At 44.2% G+C, this 23,288-nt stretch overlaps 1 protein-coding gene across 4 annotated transcripts; it reads left to right on the forward strand.

Annotated features, from left to right (window-relative positions):
- The first annotated feature begins 1,348 nt into the window (after positions 1 to 1,348).
- Positions 1,349 to 22,306, forward strand: PLIN1 (perilipin 1). 4 transcript variants are annotated; one of them, XM_083412113.1, is made up of 10 exons: positions 2,309 to 2,595; positions 2,857 to 3,237; positions 3,354 to 3,728; positions 4,840 to 5,044; positions 5,877 to 5,959; positions 6,938 to 7,190; positions 10,300 to 10,454; positions 14,709 to 14,852; positions 17,939 to 18,184; positions 20,143 to 22,306. In XM_083412113.1, exons 3-10 carry the CDS (start codon positions 3,684 to 3,686, stop codon positions 20,545 to 20,547), a joined length of 1,536 nt encoding a protein of 511 aa, XP_083268239.1. In that variant the 5' UTR covers positions 2,309 to 2,595; positions 2,857 to 3,237; positions 3,354 to 3,683; the 3' UTR covers positions 20,548 to 22,306. The 4 variants fall into 4 exon arrangements, with proteins under 4 accessions (XP_083268240.1, XP_083268241.1, XP_083268238.1 ...); XM_083412114.1 differs by lacking the exons at positions 2,309 to 2,595; positions 2,857 to 3,237 and adding an exon at positions 1,349 to 1,487 and having other exon boundaries at positions 3,665 to 3,728; XM_083412112.1 differs by lacking the exons at positions 2,309 to 2,595; positions 2,857 to 3,237 and adding an exon at positions 2,121 to 2,306 and having other exon boundaries at positions 3,665 to 3,728.
- The last annotated feature ends 982 nt before the right edge of the window (positions 22,307 to 23,288 follow it).

A 23,288-nucleotide genomic window follows, 5' to 3' on the forward strand; every position in this document is an offset into this window, starting at 1 on the left:
TGGCCATACAATACTGACCAACTGTTCAATGGGAATGGAATAACAAGAGGGAGGAAGAGTGGCGTATCCTGAAAATGGGCAGGGCTGGCAGAAATGCTGAACAGGAGCTAAAACCCTGCACTTGACACTTCCTTAATGGCAGTCCTGAAGATACAATCACCCACAACGCTTTGATCATATGGTAGCTATTTTAAATCAGAAATAGCCAGTGCACTTTCTTTTTTTCTTTAAAGAAATGTTTAGGGGTACTCTCATTTTGACTAAAAAAAATCACCATTTTATAGTTCAAATCGAGGGGAATAAATACAGTGGTACCTTGGTTTGCAGCCATTTTGGATTACAACCACATCAAACCCTGAAGTGTGTGTCCCTTTTTTTGGATTACAACCTATTTTTTGGATTTCAACCCATTTTTTGGGGGGGGAGGCCCCATTGGCGAAAGTGCGCCTTGGGTTACAACCTGTTTTGGTTTACAACCAGACCTCCGGAACAGAGGTTGTAAACCAAGGTATCGCTGTACAGAGAATGGACAAAAGTACAAAGTACAATGTTTAAGGGTATGCGTACCCTTGAGTCTCTCCCCACCCCCTAAAAAAAGCACTGGAAATAGCTATCCTGTGTGGGTCTATGGGTGGGAGTGTGAAAGTGTAACAAGGTGGCAAATAGGTGCTACAGTGGTACCTCAGGTTAAGTACTTAATTCATTCCGGAGGTCCGTTCTTAACCTGAAACACCACTTTAGCTAACGGGGCCTCCTGCTGCTGCTGTGCCGCCGGAGCACGATTTCTATTCTCATCCTGAAGCAAAGTTCTTAACCTGAAGCACTATTTCTGGGTTAGCGGAGTCCGTAACCTGAAGCGTATGTAAACCGAGGTACCACTGTACTTGCTTCACCCGCAAGTCCAACTGCAAAGCCAGGAGTTAGGGGTGATGTGCATTTTCTTTCTATGCATGTGTTTCATTGGGCTGAAAACCAAGTGGTCTGATTTAACCCCATTTCAGTCTAGGACAAGGAGCACTTGTGCTGTGGGATGGTGGCTGGTCTCTCTCTCTCTCTCTCTCTCTCTCTCTCTCTCTCTCTCTCTCTCTCGTCATCTATGCCAAGCAGAGTTTCCTTTGCCAAGTGCCCAGCCCACTGTTGGGGAGCAACTACTGCACTTTGGACTTCTGTCTGCGGAGAGGAATGATTAATTCCCAGACCTAAGGAAAGAATTTCCACTTGGTTGCAGCAGCTTTGCTTCTTCACCTATATTTGTGGCAAGAATGGATTTGAGGGAGGAAGAGGAGGAGGAGGAGAAAGCCATGCAGAGACTGGGGCTGGTTTGAGGGGCCAGTCGACGCTGGAAATGCCTGGTCTGAAACCACTGGTGGTGATTTAGGGTCCCATCTGCACTATGCATTTAAAGCAGTATCATACCACTTGAAACAGTTTTGGCTTCCCTGCAAAAAATTGGGGGACTGTAGTTCGTTATGGATTCCGGAGAACTGGTAAGAAGCCCCTATTCTCTCAGAGCTACCATTTGCAGAGTGGTTTAACAATCCATTTTCACAGGAAACTCTGGGAATTGGAGCTCTAGGGAAGATGGGAACTGTAGTCCCAAAACACCTGGAGGGCCGAGTTTGCCTATGCCTGGTTTGGACAAATCCCCAGCAAGGCTGGCAGCGCAACAGCAGGAGCAGGGCTCGGATCCACCGCCTGAAGCAAATGGCTTCACCTTGCCTTATGCACGGACCACCTCTGTGCTCAACAGCAGCAATATAATTCAGCTCTTACTACTCCTACATATATTCAAAATCACACTGTCAGCCGTTGATATAAGGCACAATTAGAATGCAGTTTGAGCGCCAGGTGCTTATGGAATGTAACCAAAAATGTACACATTAACTTGAGCACTTTTTAAGCAAGGAAGCCAGAGACAGAAAGATATCCCAGAAGGGGAACTGGCAGTGCATTCCTTGAAAGCACCTGAAATTTTTTAGGTGCTTTCTGAAGATCTGGAGACTCTGACCCAAGGGGATATGATTTGTCTCTTTGGATGTGTGATTTGCCTCTTGTAAATTTGGCCATTTGAAGATCACAGTTGGGCAATGTTTCGGGCATCCGCCTGAGTTTTACTGAATCCAAGGAAGCTCTTTTGCCCAATTTCCACAGCAGCTTGGCAAGACCCCTGACCCTATTAGCTGGAAGGTGGGGCTTGCTTGCGTTACTGTCTGGGGCAAGACTTGTCTCTGTCAGAGTTGAGACAGCACTGCTGCACGCTCTCCACTTCTGGCCTCTTGCTAAAGGCGGTTAGACTTGTGAAGCCGGTGAGTATCGTTCTAATATAGTTATTGCAAAAAGACACCTATATAGTGGAGATGCCGATATATGTGACTTCTGGAGACTCCTTCCTGGAGCCACTCTACGCAATGTAGATTAAGGCTGCAATCTTTTCAGGCTCCCCATAGGCATTCGGTGGTCTACTATGAAAACTGGATACTGGACCATATGTGGCTGTGGTCTGATCCAGCAGAATCGTCTTACCTTCTTCTGCTCAGATGCATCTTTTTATTTAGATATTCCACTAAAAAAAAAAAAGATGTTTGAGAACTTACTGTGTTTTTTGCTCTATAAGACTCACTTTTTCTCTCCTAAAAAAGTAAGGGGAAATGTGTGTGTGTCTTATGAAGCGAATGCAGGCTGCGCAGCTATCCCAGAAGCCAGAACAGCAAGAGGGATTACTGCTTTCACTGCGCAGCGACCCCTCTTGCTGTTCTGGCTTCTGAGATTCAGAATCTTTTTTTCCTTGTTTTCCTCCTCCAAAAACTAGGTGCGTCTTGTGGTCTGGTGCTTCTTATAGAGCAAAAAATACGGTAGCCTGTCACAAATTCAGCACTGAGTGGTTAAAAAAAAAGACAGTAGGTAAAATGTTGATTGTACCAAAATTCAGGAAAGAAGCAAAAATTGCGAGCAGGAATGGGTGAGAATTTTTTATTCGCTTTGCATTGCATTTCACTTGCTGAAATAACCTGCAAAATGAAACACAGCTTTCCTTCAGCGTTCTCACTGCTCTGTATTTTGCAGTGCAAGTAATGGGTGCAAAAAAATACATCTATTATGGTAGAATTAAAATGCATGTATTTTGTAATTGTTGTTATATATTGCAAATCAATAAAGCTATATTTATTTATTGTTAAAAAGAAAGAAATGAACAAACCTGTCCCTCCCCAAGGGCTGCTTTGGATTCTGGGAATAACTGTGACTTTATCTAAGCTAGCGATCACTGCAACATCTTGTAGACGCAAAGTCAATAGCTCTGTTTCAAAGGACCACAGAGGGGCTGTGGAATATAACATATAACACATATAACACAGGGAATAACTGTGACTTTAAATTTCTGAATGCAAATGTAATGTGTACTTGAGAGCATGAGAAAAAAATAAACTGTGTTTCCCACATTGTTTGAGGGATAATTGCACGTTTATTGCATGTGTAATTACATGTAAAGATCCCCAAGACAGCTGTTTTCCTCATTGAGTCCTGGCACCCAAAGCCGCTTTTCCTGTGTCAGGGTTGAAGTTCCAGGATTGTACAAGCTTAGACTCTTCGGAGGGCTTCCTATCAAACCACACGGGAAGAATCTCTTGCCTTTGCACTGCGGATTAATTTGTTCTTTGCACTTTAGTTTACAGGCTAATGCAAGGATGGCAGCCAAAAGCAAGCAGCTAATGCAGAACGGAACCCCTAAGGTAAGTGCGTGGGCGGAAATCAAGACGGAGAAACTTGTTCCCTAAAGTATGAGGATTTATGACGGCTCAGTGCATTTTGAAACACAGGCTCCTTCAGAAGCAACCTTGAACTTTCCAAGTCTGCAGAATGATTGAAGCAGCTTGCACAAATGTTGCTGCTGGCCTGACAAAGTTCCAGTCACTTGTGGGACAATTGTTGTTCCTAAACTGCCCTCAGACGGAGGTGGCGCTGTGGGTTAAACCACAGAGCCTAGGACTTGCCGATCAGAAGGTCCGCGGTTTGAATCCCAGCGATGGGGTGAGCTCCCGTTGCTCGGTCCCTGCTCCTGCCAACCTAGCAGTTCAAAAGCATGTCAAAGTGCAAGTAAATAAATAGGTACCACTCCAGTGGGAAGGTATACAGCATTTCCGTGCGCTGCTCTGGTTCGCCAGAAGCAACTTAGTCATGCTGGCCACATTACCTGGAAGCTGTATGCCGGCTCCCTCAGCCAATAAAGCGAGATGAGCACCACAACCCCAGAGACGGTCACGACTGGACCTAATGGTCCCTTTACATTTTAAACTGCCCTCAACCTTCTACATTCATTCATTCATTCATTCATTCATTGTGTTTACCATATTGGCCCAAATATAAGACACACCCGAATATAAGACACAAATTGGGGGAGGGGGAGAGAGAAAAAAAGAAAAAATACCCGAATATAAGCCGCTTTATTCCTCGCTGCTCCTGGCTGCATACTTGGGGGGGGGGGGAGCCACGCTGTGTTGCCGGCGGATTTTCCCCTTCCTCGCTCTCTCCCTTCCCGGCTTTGGGGGAAAGGACAGGGGACTGCGCATGGGCGCCCCTTTGCTGAGCTCCTGGCGCTGTTTTCCCCACGCTCCTGAATACATACCGCAAGCTCGCAAATATAAGCCGCACTTTAACTTTTCACGGTTGGAATTTGGAGAGGAATGAGGCTTATATTCAGGCCAATACTGTATTTACTGTCTTTTCTCCAAAGAGCTCAAGGCAGCTTCACAACAACCCTGTGAGGTAGACCAGGATGAGTGTTTGAGGAATCGAACCTGGAAGCCTTCCCATTCTTAGTCCCTTACCTTCCTTCCCCAACAGGGAAATGATAACGCATTGCAGAGGGTCTTGCACCTACCAGTGGTCAATACAGCATGCAGCAACCTCCAGAAGGCATATTCCGTCACCAAAGAAGCTCATCCCCTGATGGCGTCCGTGTGTGGGGCTTATGAGCGAGGCCTCCAGAATGCCAGCTCCATAGCTGCATCGAGCGTGAAGCCTGTGGTAAAGAAGCTGGAACCTCAATGTAAGTCAAGAGTGGGGGATCTCTGGCCTGGGGGGGGGGGCAAATGTGGCCCTCCAGGCATCTCTATCTGGCCCCCGGAACTCTCCCTCAGCCACACCCCCTGACGCTTCTTGCCTGGCTGTAATTTGGCCTTGAACCTTTCTAACACCTCTTGCTTGGTTGGGTAGAGGATGGAGAGGAGTGTATGATTGGGTGTAGAAACTAGCCCTACTGTACAAAGGGGGAAGGGACGCAGGTGGCGCTTTGGGTTAAACCACAGAGCCTAGGACTTGCCGATCAGAAGGTCGGTGGTTTGCATCCCTGCGATGGGGTGAGCTCCCATTGCTCGGTCCCTGCTCCTGCCAACCTAGCAGTCCGAAAGCATGTCGAAGTGCAAGTAAATAAATAGGTATCACTCTGGCAGGAAGGTAAACGGCATTTCTGTGTGCTGCTCTGGTTTGCCAGAAGTGGCTTAGTCATGCTGGCCACATGACCCAAGCCGTCTCAAGGCAATCCTGTATAGGGAAGGTGTTTTTAAATGTTAAATGTTTTATTTCGTTTTTATATATGCTGGAAGCTGCACAGAGTATCTGAGGCAAACCAGTAAGATGTGTGGGGTATAAACAGTAAAATTATCTTTATGGAATGGGACGTCCCTGTTTTCATTGGAGAAATGTTGGAGGGTATGATGCAGAGATGGAGAATTTGGATGCTGGACTTGGAATTTGGCTTGTTTGGAAATCGTTAAGTGTGTGTTGTGCATGGACTGATTGAATCAACCAATTTACAGCTTGCTCCTTCTCCCTGGCTCTGCCCTAGAACTGTGTTAGTATCTGTATCCTCTTTGATTCAGTTGCAGCAGCCAACATCCTGACTTGTCGAGGTCTGGACCATTTGGAGCAGAAGATTCCTGCCCTCAACCAGCCAGTAGAGAAAGTAAGTTATGAGACTGCTTTGCTGGATGAACCCTAAAGTTTATACATTTCATTAATTTTATACATGTCGCTAACTTTACAATCATTTTGACATTTCAAAACTTGACTTCCTTCCCCCTCTTTCTGCAGTTCCTTAAATTTGTTTTTAATACCTTCTGCATATCCAAATTAACTTAATTTACTTATTTATTCATCTTTAAATATATACTTTTATAAAACTGCAGGTTAGTACAATAATCCTGCCAATTTTTTATCTGTTTATAATTTATATGTAAATATTCAATAAACAATTTCCATTCTTTTGTAAAAAAAATAAAGGTTATCTTGATTTCTTCTTATTCCGGTAAGTTTTGCCATTTCTGCATATTCCATATGTTTTTGTATCCATTCTTCCTTTGCTGGGACTTCTGCTTCTTTCCATCTAGGGACAAGTAACATGCTTGCCATTGTAATTGCGTACATGAATAAGTTTCTATACATTTTAGGTAGTTCTGTCCCTGTAATTTCCTATTTACTGCTTTATATTCCAATTCACATTTCAACCCTTATATCTAATCTTGAATTTCACATTTTCCAATTTAATTTTTTCTCCTTCTCCCTCAGCTATCTAGTTTTCAATTCCTGCCAGTATACTTAGCAATATCTGATACAGCAAAAGCCAAAACAAATGAGGTCTCCCAGTTCCTTGTCTCTCCCCCTTAAATCCTTACTTGTTGTTTCTGTACTAATTCTTTGTTCTCATCTTGCATGTGTGTAGATCTGGGACGCACTTCTTCAGTTGAATCTATTCTGTTGTGTTTCGGCCATTATAAGAGTTTTGTGTTTTACCTTTATAACTGTAATAGTTTTATTTGATTTCATAACAGTATACATTATGTTGTTGTAAGCTGCCCTGAAACATTATAGTGACAGACAGGTAAGCACCCTTTTAAATAAGTAAAATAACGATCCTCTTCTCTGTTATCTCCTTCTGCTTTAGGTTACATCTGATCTAAAGGACTCCATCATAACTTACATGCAAAGTGCAATGCGCTCAGTTATGCGCACCTTGGACCGAGTCATGGGACTGGGTGTCAAAAGCTGCAAGCAGCCCAAGGGTAGCTTGAGGGACGCAGCAGAATATGCCAGGACCAGTCGAGTGAGCCAGCTGGCTGAAGCTGGAGTAGACGCGGCCATTGGCAAGCTGGAGAAGCTGGTGGACTTCTTCCTCCCAAAAACTGAGCACGAGTCAGGTTAGTTAGTACAGGGACAGACTTTGGTAATCTTTCGTAATATGGTGCCCTGTGCCAGGCCAAAATTTGAGATCTTCTCAATTAGAGATCTTTTCAGTCTTGTAACCCCGTCGGCTTGACGCCCTGTGTGGGGAAACTGTCTGCACCACACTAAATCCAGCACTGCTTAGTACCATTACAGTGGTACCTATGGTTACGAACTTAACTCGTTCCAGAGGTCCGTTCTTAACCTGATACCGTTCTTAACCTGAGGTACCACTTTAGCTAATGGGGCCTCCTGCTGCCGCTGCACCACCGCGTGATTTCTGTTCTCATCCTGAGGTAAAGTTCTTAACCGAAGGTACTACTTCCAGGTTAGCGGAGTCTGTAACCCGAGGTGTTTGTAACCCGAGGTACCACTGTACCTGATTTTGTGGAAGAGTCGTCGGGTTGTCCTATTTTGAAAAGCAAAAAAGAGGACACATTTGCCAACTTCTACTTTGAACTATGGATCGCTAGGATGATTCTCATTTTACATACATGAAAAAGAGGACATGTCCTAGAAAAAAAGAGGACACATGGCAACCCTAGCTGGTGTTAGGTCATAGATACAGTGGTACCTCAGGTTACACATGCTTCAGGTTACATACGCTTCAAGTTACACACTCCACTAACCCAGAAATAGTGCTTCAGGTTAAGAACTTTGCTTCAGCATAAGAACAGAAATAGGGCTCCGGCGGTGTGGCAGCAGCAGGAGGCCCCATTAGCTAAAGTGGTGCTTCAGGTTAAGAACAGCTTCAGGTTAAGTATGGACCTCCGGAACGAATTAAGTACTTAACCTGAGGTATCACTGTATGCCAAAAGAGAACAAAGCAGCCCTGGTGTTGCAAAAATGGAGGTGGTGAATTTGTGGTGGATTGTCTACCCATCTTCCCCAATGTTGCCAATCCCCAAATAGAAACAAAGAAAACTGCTTTCTACTGTTTAGAAAGTCCACCTAGCTTGCAACGACTTTCACTAGGGGTTCAGGCAGGGCTGTCTCCCAGCCCTACCTGTAGATGTCAGGAACCGGAGACTTTCTGCATGCAAAGCAGATGCTCTTATCACTGGGCTACAGCCCTTTCCTACTATGTATGGGAATTCAGTAACTTCCACAAGGTGGCACTGGAGATGCTTCTGTTTCCAGTACTCGGGGGTTACTTCATGGAACTATTTGGATTCAAACCACAATTAATTATTTCTTTTTAACAGAAACTCATACCGCAAATTGCTTAACATGTCCCATCTGAAATTAATAATAATAAAAAAAAACCTGAGGTAAAATGGCCATTCAGACAGAGTATTGTTAGCTGAAATTACAAGCACCATTTTTTCTGCTTAGCAGCAAGTCATTAAGACTGGGTTAAACCCTTAAACTGGGAGTTCTATCCAATGTTATCACTTGGATGATGGAAGGGTCTTTGATTCTAGTGGAACCTTCTATCAGCAGAATGGAGAAGGCAGGCAATGTCTGCATATTCACTCTCCCCTCTGTACCCCCCACTTTACCCGGCTTTCCTCCAACCTGCTCCAGAGAGGGGGAGTTTACTCTTCAGGGCATCATGGGAGTTGGCATAGGGCTGTTGAGGGGAGGGTGAATCAGGAAAAATAGCCACCATGCCTGTTCCACTGATGGAAACCTCCACAGAAATAATGGAACCTTCCAGTACAAGGACATCATTGGTTTCAAGACAATCCCTTATAACTGGACACCAAAAAAGTCATTCATGATTAACCAGCAGCATATTATCTAAAATATTAATTATTTTTAACATGAGTTGGTTTTATAACTGCGGGTGACAGTAAGGATGCGGGATAAATTTGATTCCATTCACATTTAATGGTGAACCTGCCTAATTCACACTTTCTGAAACAATACTCTGGTGCTCTGCCACAACTAATCCGCTTTTGACAACATCTACAACAGACTTTTTGCAGGAAGGAAATTGACTGGGAAATGCACTAAAAAAAAAGTGTGAGATAAACAATTCGTTGACGGAAAGATGTAGAACTTCCAAGCAAACAAATAAAGATGGATATTGAGTAAAGAATGGGCATAGCCTAACCTCCATGGAAGCTTTGTGCAGTAAACAGGTTGTCCAAAGAGAGCCAGGGGGAATGAGAGCGTATGTCCTATGCCAGTTTTTATGTGAACTGCCCTAAAAAGGAGGGGGAATTAATGAATGGGCAAGATTATGCAGATGTCATTCTTTGATCAGTTCATTAAAACTAGTCTGATGGATTGGCTAACTATGCAACCTTATGCATGTCTAGAAGTCAATTCTTTCAGGTTCAATAGGACTTATTCCCAGGAAAGCGTGTTTAGGATTACAGCCTAAAATTTCTTTAACCTTAATTTAAAACTGTCACCTTTGACAGCTACTGTGGAAGTGTATGGTGTAGCTTATACTCACACCAAACTGTCTTGCGATTCTATTTAATTTTTGAGAAGGCAGACCTGAGTCTGCTACTTGAAAGAAAACTGAAGCAGAAAAAGGAGAGATGATCTTATAAACATGGAACTAAAAAGACAATGTGTTTTTGTTAGTCTTCAGCTGCCTATAACCTGGCCTATTTATTAGTAGGTAAAGGTAAAGGACTCCTGGATGGTTAAGTCCAGTCAAAGGCGGCTATGGGGTGTGGCACTCATCTCGCTCTCAGGCTGAGGGAGCCAGTGTTTGTCCACAGACAGCTTTCTGAGTCATGTGGCCAGCATGACTAAGCCGCTTCTGGCACAACGGGACACCACAACCGAAGCCAGAGCACATGGAAACGGCGTTTACCTTCCTGCCGGAGTGGTACCTATTTATCTACTTGCACTGGTGTGCTTTCAAACTGCTAGGTTGGCAGGAGCAGGGACCAAGCAACGGGAGCTCACCCCGTCTTGGGGTTTTGAACCACCAACCTTCTGATAGGCAAGCCCAAGAGGCTCAGTGGTTTAGACCACAACGCCACCTGGGTTCCCTTTTATTAGTAGGGATGCTCTGATGTCTTAGAAAGTGCAGAGGCAATTAACCTCTTTGTCTAATATCGCTGGTCTTGCTCCTTGATTGCATGCATATTCTCAACTCCCCACATTTTTCTTCTCTAGTGCACAAGCCTCCGGGGAGATGTGAGTTGAGCACCTTTGGGAGGATAAGATCTTTAGCTGTTACTGCTTTCCACCGTGCATACAAAAAGACCACCCAAAACATCCAGCACGTAAGAGACAAAGGGCAGGATTTGGCAACATGGATCCCAGGTCTGGTAAGTGTCTCTGCCTGGAATTCCCTTGGCTAAAGTGAGCGTGGCTGTTGTACCAAGTGCTGGATTAGCACGTAAAAGTTTAATTTAGGGCTTAGCATGTAATAGTTTAATTTAGGGCTTAACTACACATTCATTTTCTATTTTAAGCATCACTCATAATAACTTTCCCCATGGCTCCCACTGTTCTAGGACCGTTTGAATTCCCTGCCCAAAATTAAATGAGCCATCGTCAGGACACAGTCGTAAAAATCATAACGCCTTTGTTTCTTTAGACCATATTTCCTTCTCGATTCTTAATGCTGTCACTGTGCTCATGAGGACTGGAAACATAAAAATAAAGTAAACAAACAAGAAGTAAACAGAAATGCCATGAAGCCCATCTGGTGCATGTCAAGCGTGGAACTTTAAGAAAGAACCAAAACACTCAGAACTACTTCTTCTTCTTCTTCTTCTTCTTCTTCTTCTTCTTCTTCTTCTTCTTCTTCTTCTTCTTCTTCATTTACTGCTCCTCATCCTAGTATCACAGGACGGTTTACAATATAAGAATACAAAAATATGCAACATTGTTGTTGTTGTTGTTTAGTCGTTTAGTTGTTTCCGACTCTTCTTGACCCCATGGACCAGAGCATGCCAGGCACTCCTGTCTTCCACTGCCTCCCGCAGTTTGGTCAAACTCATGCTGGTAGCTTCGAGAACACTATCCAACCATCTCGTCCTCTGTCATCCCCTTCTCCTTGGACCCTCCATGTTTCCCAAAATCAGGGTCTTTTCCAGGGATCTTCTCTTCTCATGAAGTGGCCAAAGTATTGGCGCCTCAGCTTCAGGATCTGTCCTTCCAGTGAGCACTCAGGGCTGATTTCCTTCAGAATGGAGAGGTTTGATCTTCTTGCAGTCCATGGGACTCTCAAGAGTCTCCTCCAGTACCATAATTCAAAAGCAACATAATAACAAACAGACAAAGTAACCCATCCACACACAGTTCAAAAGGCCATAGTTTGGTCCTTTGTCTCTTTTGGAGATCCTTACTGGCAAGAGTGACATCAGGAGATTCCGAGGGCCTGATAGAGAGGCCTGGGGACCCTGGGCCTTACATTCTCCACCTTTGCTCTAACCATTGCACTACACTATTGGCCCGCATAGAGAAATAATTTGACCTACGTTCCTAAGTAAGCCAATTCCTAACTCTGTTCCTAATTTATTTTTAGGATTATATAATAGTTTCCTGTGTTTCCTTTTAGTGTGGGGTTCTGATCTTCAGTAAAGACTTTATCTCTGGGCACTAGGTTCACAAATGAAGATGAAAAGGCTGGTTTATTTTTAACTGGCTCTGTATTGATTCATGACTTTGATTAACATCCTTCCTAAAGCCATGAACTCTCCCTCGTGGAGTCATGGGAGAATGGGTTTTGAACAGGAAGAGGAAGACACACAAATTATCCCCCTTGGTACCTCCTTTCCAACATCCTGTTGTGTTTGTGCCTGGGAACCATCACATAGCTACTTCCCCTCCCAAGGTCTTCTTTCCCCTCACTCCCCATGTATATCTCCCAAGGATTGGGTCCTCCTGGCTCCAGTCCCAATATAGAGAGATGTGTTGGTTGCCCAAGATTAAGTAGAACATGTTGTGGTTCCCTTGAACTGGGATTTGCGTGCGCAGCTTCTAGAGGAAGCTACCAAGCACTCTTAAGAGTGTTTTCACTCTTGAGCACTCTTGTGGTGTAGTAGTTTAGGGTGTTGGACTAGGACTACAGAGAGGGAAACCCGGGTTCAATTTGCCCCTCTGCCACACTCAGCTGATGGGCTTAGGCAGTGGTTTTGTTTCCCCCCCCTAAAAAATGTTTACGGGTACTCTCATTTTGACTCAAGAAAACCACCATTTTATAGTTCAAATCAGGGAAAATAAATACAGCAAATGGACAAAAGTATGAAGAACACATGTTACCTCATATTACACAGCTGCCAGCTGACAGTAACTTCCACATTGGCATGAGGTTGTGTGCACTAACATCTTCTCAATTCCTCTGTTGCTGTTGGTGTCTGTCGCCAGATGTCGTCCTTTCAAAAACCATGAATTTACATACACTTGAAGGCTCAAAGGAAGGCCTACCAGTTTTATAAACATTAAGTTGGCTACAGGGTTTAAATGCAATGAAGCTCTTGTTGGAGTCAGTATTAAATTCATCTGAGAGAAGCCACGTTCACACTCACTTGTTGAAATTGGGGTGTTCTTGATTGCATTTAAAAGAGGCATAAGAGGTGATGGAATCTTCTTTTCTGAAAAGTGCTCTCAAAAACCCCTTAGGATTTGTCTATCGGGAAGTCCAACTCTGTCACACCACTTCATTATTTCTGTTTCACCAAAGGTTAAAGGAGGATTATGTGGCCAAGTTTTACAATCCAACACGGGGTAGCAATGGAACTGACGATTTACCATGCTAGAGAAGAAACTAAAATATTTAACATTTTTAGTTTCTTCTCCTGTTAGATTCACAACATGTTTAGGGGTAAGCGTACCCCCAGGGGGGGAAACCACTGGACTTAGGTCATTTGCTATCTCTTAGCCTAATCTACTTTATAAGGTTGATGAGAAGATAAAGTAGAGTGGCCACACGACCTACTTTATAGAGAAAACTCCTCTGTTTGAAGGTCTGCATGTTTTTAGGAGTCTTCTGTTTGAAGCGCTGCCCAAGCCAAGCTGGGTTAAAAGATAAAGAACTCTAAGAAGGGAGAGCAGGAGGGATCTTGAAGTTCACAAAAACATTGGCCACCTGGGCACAAGTTTTCCCCATTAAGGTGGGGTGTATTGTATTCCTACATAAGATACAGTACTTAACCACCAACCTTTGTACCTGGTGACCTTTTCCTATAGCATGAGTCATACTGGGAGGTGGGGAAGAACTCCTTTTAGCTGCTCTGGTGGGGTAGTGAAATGCTTATAAGTGAATAATGTGTAGCAAATTATTTTATTTATGGAAAGTGTTCATTATGAGTACATAAAAGCTTTCAAATATAAAAATAACTCTTCGTATTCAATTTATACATTTCTGACTCTAACTATTTATAGACAGTTAAAACACAGACAGACACCTGAGCTTGATGATGGGGTTCTAGATGCTTGAATGAGGTGTGTTTGCCAGCCAGGGATAGCTCAGTTGGTAGAGCATGAGACTCTACCAAGCCTCATGAGTTTGAGTCCCACGTTGGGCAACTTTCCTTTGTTGCAGAGGGTTGGATTAGATGATCCTTGTGGTCCCTTCCAACTCTACAGTTCTATGATTCTATGATTTCTACACTTACACCAATACATAGAAATCACTGCCCCTGTCAGGGGACTGCCATCAGAACAGGGGAGGGAGGCAGGGGGGCTATTGGGATACAGAGAGCCTCCGAAACTCCTGAGGAGCAGTTCCTCTTCCAGGGTGGGAAAAGCCACACCTTCAGTGGAGAAGAGAGGGAAGGGGCCAGCCAAGTGAGGAAAGGGCTCAAGGATGCTGCTGAGAGTCCCAGCGCCTCATCTTGCCAGGCTGGCCAGGAGGGATGCACGCCACTTCCGTCGCCCAGCTTGCACAGAGGGCTGAAATGCAAGGAGGGGAGGAGGAGGCTTGGAGTGCCAAAGTTCTTATGTTGGGGGAGAAGCTGGAAGCGGCCACTCCCAGATTTTGCAAGTGACTAAGACGGACATAAACTTTGTAGATCTGTACTGTAAATAGTTTGCACAATTGTTGTTGTTTAGTCATTTAGTCGTGTCCGACTCTTCATGACCCCATGGACCAGAGCACGCCAGGCACTTCTGTCTTCCATTGCCTCCCGCAGTTTGGTCAAACTCATGCTGGTAGCTTCGAGAACACTGTCCAACCATCTCGTCCTCTGCTGTCCCCTTCTCCTTGTGCCCTCCATCTTTCCCAACATCAGGGTCTTTTCCAGGGAGTCTTCTCTTCTCATGAGGTGGCCAAAGTATTGGAGCCTCAGCTTCAGGATCTGTGCTTCCAGTGAGCACTCAGGGCTGATTTCCTTCAGAATGGATAGGTTTGATCTTCTTGCAGTCCATGGGACTCACAATAAAACCTGTAAAAGACAAGTCAGAGTCCTGCCTGGTTACTCACGAGCAACCACCATCAGCGTCTGACAGACCCTTTGAAATTTGGACTTTGAGGTGCCCAAAGTGACAAAGAAATCATTTCTCACCCATGTCCAATTAATTTTAATCCGCATGCCTGGAAACGCATGGACTCTTCACCATCTTCTTCTGTGCAGGTTGTCTTGGCCCGACAGAGCTCAAAGAAGGTCCTAAAGATCATCACTGGTGTTCAGAGCGCAGAAACTGGCTGGCTAAGCAAGAAGGTTCAGAAGGTGCCAAAGAAAGAGGAGGAAACCAAGAAAGATGACACTGCGAGAAAGGTACAACTTTTGAAATCATTATTCTTGGACTATGTGCGTGGTGCGTGTGTGGAACATAGATCAATGACAGAAACCATCCTTTGCATACAGAGGTTCCCAGCTTCAATGCTTGCCATGTCCAGGTAGACCTATAGGAAATTGCATAGAAAAATATGTTTAAGATAAATTTGCACTAAAATACTAATGAGTTTTCATGGGGAATATTTTTAAGCACAAAATGCTGCAGATATGTGGTGGATTGAATTTAATTTTGGGAAAACGAGAAGCTTAGAGAGCTGAAATGAACAGATCCTTCCACCCTTACATAGAATAATTACTCCCCACCAAGACTTTCATCTTGCTTAAAAGAAAACCTCAGGAACGAAGAAGAGTAGTTTTTAGTTTTATGCAAAAGGGGAGCAGCTTTCCAAATCTTTCAAACTCCCATGTTCACAGAGAAAACTTAAAATGTGGAGATATATGATATCCACCAGAATTCTGTTCTGCACTGGAGAAGCAGAGTTAGCTTTTTAGGAAATTAGCTTTGGCATGTAAATAAATGGTGTTAACCTGTTGAATCCAGCTGTTTTGGGTTTGAGGTAGCCAGGCATTTTGCTTTTTTCCTCCATTGGGTGCAACTGGGGGAGTCAAACCAGAGGGCAAATTTCCACAGGAAATTCATCCTCTATCCAAACAGCCAGGGGAAGGAAATGGCGGGAGCTCTTTCCCAAGGGGACATGGCATTAAAAAGCCACGCACGGGGTCTTTGATTATATCAAAGACCCTGGAAATTCTGATGTTATTGCTATTATGACCTCTGTTCAGTGGTGGGGACTTTCAGGAAAACTTTAAATTTACAATTTTTCCATTGTCCTAAATTGATGGAGTTCTGATTTGACATGTTTACCCAGAGAAAATTGAATGTGCTACTGTGTATTGGGAGCAGAAGGGTTGGGATGTGGGAGAAATGTGAATTTATTTTTGTTAGCATTTTAATGAAAAACTACCTAATTCACCCTTCTGCAAACCCAGTGTGTGAGCTGACACAGTTAAGCTTTTAAATTTGTACTGCTCCAAATTCTGCAATTCAGTTTGCCAACCAACCAATATGTACAAAAACGCACATATTGAGTGGAAACGTGTGTAAAAATGCATAGGTTAGTTGAAACAGCATACAAGAATGCATCGTAGCAGGAAAAAATGCTTGAAAAAATGTGCATATTACTCAAAACAGAATTAAGAAATGTGCGGTTCGAATCCCCATGATGGGGTGAGCTCCCGTTGTTCGGTCCCTGCTCCTGCCAACCTAGCAGTTCGAAAGCACCTCAAAGTGGAAGTAGATAAATAGGTAAACGGCGTTTCCGTGCGGTTCTCTGGTTCGCCAGAAGCGGCTTAGTCATGCTGGCCACATGACCCAGAAGCTGTACACTGGCTCCCTCGGCCAATGAAGCGAGATGAGCGCCACAACCCCAGAGTCAGCCATGACTGGACCTAATAGTCAGGGGTCCCTTTACTTTTTTTATGTTAAGAGAAATTTGCACTAAAATGCTGGAGCATTTTCAAATTACTGCAGAAACGTGGTAATATTGGGAAAATGTGAAACTGAGAGAAATTGAAATTGTCAGATTCTGTGGGAGAGAAGCCATCACTTCCCCTAAAGCCTGTGAGATTACACCAGCCAGGGCAAAAGGTAGGCGAGGGGGATAATTTTCTTTGTTGCACACCCTGACCTGGTTCAGTTTAAAACCTCATTGATACTACAGTTGTACCTCGGGTTACATATGCTTCAGGTTACATACGCTTCAGGTTACAGACTCCGCTAACCCAGAAATAGTACCTCGGGTTAAGAACTTTGCTTCAGGATGTGAACAGAAATCGTGCTCCGGTGGCGCAACAGCAGCAGGAGACCCCATTAGCTAAAGTGGTGCTTCAGGTTAAAAACAGTTTCAGGTTAAGAATGGACCTCTGGAACAAATTAAGTACTTAACCCGAGGTACCACTGTAAGTTTTTCATCCTTCTTGGGGTTACGTCAGGGGTACAGTAGAATTTGGGATCAATCAGATCCAAGATGTTCTCAGATTTACACATGGCCCACCCTGCTTCTGGTCCTATTGCTCCACAACCTAGACCTAATGATGCTTAGCACCCTTAACAAACTACAGTTCCCAGGATTTTGTGGGGAACTGGTTACCTGGAAACTACAACTAATCCAGAACGCAGTAGCTAGACTCGTGACTGGGAGTGGTCGCCGAGACCACATAACACCAGTCCTGAAAGACCAACATTGGCTCCCAGTATGTTTCCGAGCACAATTCAAAATGTTGGTGCTGACCTTTAAAGCCCTAAACAGCCTCAGTATACCTGAAGGAGCCCTAAAGCCCTAAATGGCCTCAGTATACCTGAAGGAGCATCTCCATCCCCATAATTCAGCCCGGACACTGAGGTCCAGCGCCAAGGGCCTTCTGGCGGTTCCCTCACTGCGAGAAGTGAGATTACAGGGAACCAGGCAGAGGGCCTTCTCAGTAGTGGTGCCTGCCCTGTGGGACGCCCTCCCACCAGATGTCAAGGAAATAAACAACTATCTGACTTTTAGAAGACATCTGAAGGCAGCCCTGTTTAGGGAAGTTTTTAATGTTTGATATTTTATCGTGTTTTTAATATTTTGTTTGGAGCCGCCCAGAGTGGTTGGGGAGGCCCGGCCAGATGGGTGGGGTATAAATATATTATTAATATTACTATTAGTAGTACAGTGGTACCACGGGTTAAGAACTTAATTCGTTCTGGAGGTCCGTTCTTAACCTGAAACTGTTCTTAACCTGAGGTACCACTTTAGCTAATGGGGCCTCCTGCCGCCGCCGCGTGATTTCTGTTCTCATCTTGAAGCACAGTTCTTAACCTGAGGTACTATTTCTGGATTAGCAGAGTCTGTAACTTGAAGAGTCTGTAACCTGAAGCATCTGTAACCCAAGGTACCACTGTAGTAGTAGTAGTATTTAAAGTGATATGAAACCACTTCAAATGAATGGTGCAGATGTGGTCACGGGTACTCATATGGGAAAGTCATGCTTGCTCAACCAAGATCCTTGGCTTTATTTTCTCCTTCTAGACAGCAAAGCAAGTTGAGGCACAGAGCTTGGTGGGCAGTGTGTCTCAGAACCTGCAGACGTCGTGCTTCTCCATCGCCTCAAGGGTGAAGGATGCCCCTGTTACGGTCTGGAATGTGGCTGGGCAGCTTCTGCCGGTCTCTCCACAGAGGGCCATGTCTGAGGCAGGGGACAAAGTGGACCTGTTGAAAGAGACCTTTCATAATATCACAAGCAACCTGCTGGGAACATTCTCCTCCTATGTACCTGTAAGTCACATCTCCCTCCTGTGGGATAAGAGGTAGAGTGGTGGGCATATTTGGAGTTCGGATCTGCATAATTGGAGTGGGGTGTGTTGCAGCTTGAATCTTTGTGAAGCATTTGCCTATGCACAAACTAGCTTGTCATTTAGAATGGGGAGGGGGAATCTGATTCATTTCACATTTCAAGATGGACCTACCTCTAACTGGTATTTTTCCAAAACAATGTGTGAACCAAAACACAACCATCATTTGAAGTTTGCAACCCTCCAAATGTTGCAATGCAGCTCTACAGCCAGGTAATAGGTACAAAAATGCAGATAAATGCATCTCTAGCATACAGCAATGACGTATATTATACGTACAAAAATGTATCAGGGGAAATTGCTTTGCCAAAATGTATATACTAGGCAAAATTGCATACAAAAAATTGTCTTTGGGGAGACATTTGTGCGAAAATGCTGATGAATTTTCATGAGGACTTCTGTTTGTTAAAAAAATGCAGACTGATGTGGTAACATGGAGAACTGAATTGAAAGAATGAGAAACTGAAATTGACATAGTCACCATTCTCTATCCATCTCAGTGTGGTGTAGTGGTTAAGAGCGGTAGTCTCGTAATCTGGGGAACCGGGTTTGCGTCTCCGCTCCTCCACATGCAGCTGCTGGGTGACCTTGGGCCAGTCACACTTCTTTGAAGTCTCTCAGCCCCACTCACCTCACAGAGTGTTTGTTGTGGGGGAGGAGGGGAAAGGAGAATGTTTGCCGCTTTGAGACTCCTTAAAGGGAGTGAAAGGCGGGATATCAAATCCAAACTCTTCTTCTTCTTCTTCTCTCACAAACACACACAGAAACGGATTTGCCTTAGGTCTTTTCCCTATGTGCCCAGGTCACATGGGAGTAGCTTTCCTGTGATTCTACCCTATGTGGATGTAAATACCACAACCACCTGGATGTAGCTCATTGAATGGGTCTTCCCACGCTGCTGACACCCCCCCCGCTTTGGGCCAGGGACATACTGGGTAGAAAGGCACTGCTTATGCAGGTGCAATGGTCATGCGCATACAGCACAATGCCAAAGGTTGAAGACTGTAGGATGTGGCCTATATCTGTGTGGGCTGCTGCCTTTGCAGAGATCTCCTCTAAAGCAGTGGTGTAGAACCTGTAGCTCTACAGATCTTGTTGTACTTCAGCTCCCATCAACCTCAGCCAGCATGGCCAGTGGTCAAGGATGATAGGAGCTGTAGTCCACCAATATCTGAAGGGCCACACTTCCTCACTCCTGCTCAGAGGCCACACCTGTTGTTGGCATCAGTAGTGTGCCCCAGTATCGTAAGTGTTGGGAAACTGTGTACGTGCAGCTACTCACACAGAGTCAATTAAGATTTTGCAGACAGCCAGAAGGCAATCTGAAGGAGTAAGTCTGCCTGGTGATAACAGAGACATGGAGACAACTGCCTGGTTGGTCAAGCTCTCTCAAGGGAGTGATAATTAATGGCCTACAAATGGGAGTTCAGTGTTCAGAGGTTTAGAGTTCTGTTTGTCAGTGTAGGAATTGTGAGTAGTGTATGAGAGAGGTAGCAAAAGATCTGTGTTCTGTTCTTGTAAATAGTCCACTGTATATAATAAACACCTAACTACAAGTTTCTGGTTCCTGCTTCGTCTATCCTGTCTACAGACAAGTTGCCAATTGCTTCTGTGGATTCTGCATGTACTCTGCTAGGTCTGGCTAAGGTCCTGCAACTAGTCAGAAAAGTGGTGAAACACCAATAGGTTTTGCCAATAGTAAGAATGTTTGTGCAAAGTTCTGTCGTAAGTGCTTGAACCCATCCTGCAGAAACCAATCTCCAAAGGTTAAGTTGGGAGGAATTTCCTGAAAAATTATAGGATCTGGGTTTACCCATCCAAAATTCACACCCCTCTCTCTTTCTCTCTTTCCATATGCACTCTCTCCCATCCCTGGTTTAGCTTCCAAAGATCTCGGTGAAACAAGAGGAGACTGCAAGCGTGCCCGTGGCTAATTCTGAGCCAAGTCAAGACCAGGAAGGTACCCAGCCTGTGAGCACAGATGCTGAGGAGGAGAAGAGGGGGCTCGCGTATCAGCTTCTAGGAATTCGGCGGTCTAGCCGAGGTCACCATCCCCTCTCCTTCCTCAATCTGGATGAGCCCCTTCCTCCTCAGCCAGCCCCCTCCCAACATCGGAGCCCAGCCTTTGAAGCTGAGTATGCAGGATCCCGCAGATCTGCCTTCTCCCCTTACAAGGATTGGGCTGGCAGCAGGAGAATGAGCGAAGGGCTGTGCCGCCCCAGTTCGCAGGTTGTGTACACCAGGGCTCATGCAAGCCTCCATAGCACCACCTTCAAGAAAGACTAAGCCAATAAGAGGCCCAAACCCTCTGCTTAATAACTTGTTCAGTCTCTTCAGTCTACTGCCCTTGCTGGCTTTGCAAGCTGTATAACATTAGAATATATCAGGTAGAGCCCGGCCTCCTCAAAAAGAACATTGTGAGGTGAGGAACTGATTCAACCCCTAGGAGTGTGTGATTAGGATAAGGACCACAGTACGTGAGGCTAGTAACCCATTTCCCCTCACAAGAGAAAAAATATTCTCCTCCAAACCTTCTATTCCTCAGCCAGTGATTAAGAGAAATAGCTTTGACAGTTTTTATCAGTGCCACAACCTGAGGAGTTATGTGTTATCACTCCACACCGTGTCACAGTCCTAATCTTGTATTTAAAACAAACAAACAAAACAAACCTCCAGACATGTTAAATCAGGAATGGGGAATCTGTCACCCTCTGGTAGGGATGGGTGACTCTGTCAATTTTGTTTCTCTCAGGGGTTTTTTTTAGTTCCGTATTAGTTTTCAATTTTTCTTTTTTTTAAAAAAAAACCTTGTGAAAATTAATTGGCATTTCAGGGCTAATTTCTCTGAACAAATGCATGATTTTTGCCTAATATGCACATTGCCAAGGAATTTCTCCAAATACAATGCATTTTTGTAAGCTAATTTCACTAACATATTCATTTCTAGGCACACTTTACCCAAGCACATGCATTTTTTGAACACTCTGATTGGCTGGAGAATGACACAGCAAACTTTACAGATGTGCAAATCTCAAGGGACGGCTTAGTTTTGGTTCACGTGTTGTTTTGGAAAGTGTGAATAAGGCACGTTCACTTTTAAATGAGAACTGAATTTAATTTCTTCCCATTCCTACCCTCTTGAGTTTTGTTGGACACCAAGTTCCATCAGCCCCAGCTAGTACAGTCAGTGGTCCTGAATGATGAACATTGGAGGGCACAGATTCCTCAGCCCTGCCAAACGCATTGACATGCTTAACATAACGCCTTGTTTGACCTTAAGAACCATAGCTAAAGACAACCTTCCTTACTTGGTTGGGCTACTTACATTCCCAGTTGGGGCTTTAAACGAATGGCAAATCAGTGATTTCCTCCTAGCTGACAGAAACATAGAACTATAGAATTGTAGGCTTGGAAGGGACCACAAAGGTCATTTAGTCCAATCCCTTACAATGCAGGGATATTTTCCCAATGTGGGGCTGGAAGCTACAACCCTGAGATTAAGAGCCTCATTCTCTACCAAACTGAGCTATCCCTGGCCAGCAAACATGCCTCCTTCGAGCATCTAAAACCCCACTATCAAGCGCACATGTGTCTGTGTGTTTTTAGTGTCTATGAATTGTTAGTGTCAGAAATGTATAATATGAACAGTTATTTTATATTTGGAAGCTTTTATCTACTTTCCATAAATAAAACAATTTGCTACACATTATTCCCTTTTAAGCATTTCACTACCCTATCAGAGCAGCTAAAAGGAAAGAGAGAAAGAGAAAGAGAGAGAGAGAGAGAGAGAGAGAGAGTTTTCTGTTTTACAATTTAAAGTACTCATTTTTACATCCTTAAAATATCCATGACTTCCCTTCTTCTCGTTCCATGGTTCATTTTACAATCCCTGCATATTTTACAGAAACTATACCATTCAGCGTTCCATTATTACATCCATCATAACTTATTTACACTGTTGGATTTATTTTAATGCTGCCAGCATTTTCAGCTGTACACAGTTATTTCCCATGTATTCAATAAACATTTTCCAGTCTTCTCTAAACACGTGTTCTTCTTGTTCCCTTATTCTGTTCCACTGTCAAGCAGCTCTTTCAGTCAGAAAGTTCTTCCTCGTGTTTAGTCAGAACATCCTTTTTTGTAACTTGGGTCAGGTCCTACGCTCTGGAGCAGTGGCATAGGAAGAGAGGTGTGGGCAGCCCCGGGTGTCATCACTGAGGGGGGTGACAAAAAATAACTCCCGCACCCACCGTACACCCCTTCCTACGCCACAGCAGGAGCACTCTCCCCTCGAGTGATTTCCAGAAGCATTGTTGCCTCCAACTTTACAGGCAGAGCACAGCCTTTATGGCTAGTAGCGTTCGACAGCCCTCTCCTCTCCATCTTCCTCACCTGCTCTCTTTGGCACAGTAAATCTCCACGGAACCCGGAGAGTCCCGGTGCAGCCAGCTGGGAAGAGAGCGAGGCTCCCCCTGGAGGTCAAGAGGGACGGCGGGGATATTCTTGCCAGCTTTCAGCTGCCTGGAAGGTTTCAAAGGCTTGGTCAGGTTGAAATGGGCTGAGGCTGCTTGGGACAGGTTTCCACGAGGGCTGCTTTTCTGGTATTGTCGAGGGCGGTGTGGGAGTGAGTTAATACTCCCCCCCAATTTTTTTTTATTGATTTTCACAAAATTATAAACAAACAGATAAACAAACAAACATAAATCATAACCTTATTAAAATTGCACTTATTAACATTGTTAAATGACTTCCTCGCGTCCCCTTGGTTGAATTTCAATGCATATCCTTTTAACGGTTTTCCAAATCAGAGTTCTTATAAACTTAACTTAATCATTTAACATCCTTATATCTTTTCATTTCAAAATTAAACATATTAAACATCACTTAACTTGTTTAAATTCCTAAGCCAATCTGATACCTGCAAGCATTTCCAATTAGTTTAACTTAACAAATTTAACGAAATAATCGTTAAATTTTGTCCATTCTTCCTGATACTCCTCCTCCTCCTGGTAACGGACTCTTCTGGT

This window comes from Podarcis tiliguerta (genome assembly GCF_965153285.1).
Source record: "Podarcis tiliguerta genome assembly, chromosome: 14".
NCBI classification, from domain to species: domain Eukaryota; kingdom Metazoa; phylum Chordata; class Lepidosauria; order Squamata; family Lacertidae; genus Podarcis; species Podarcis tiliguerta.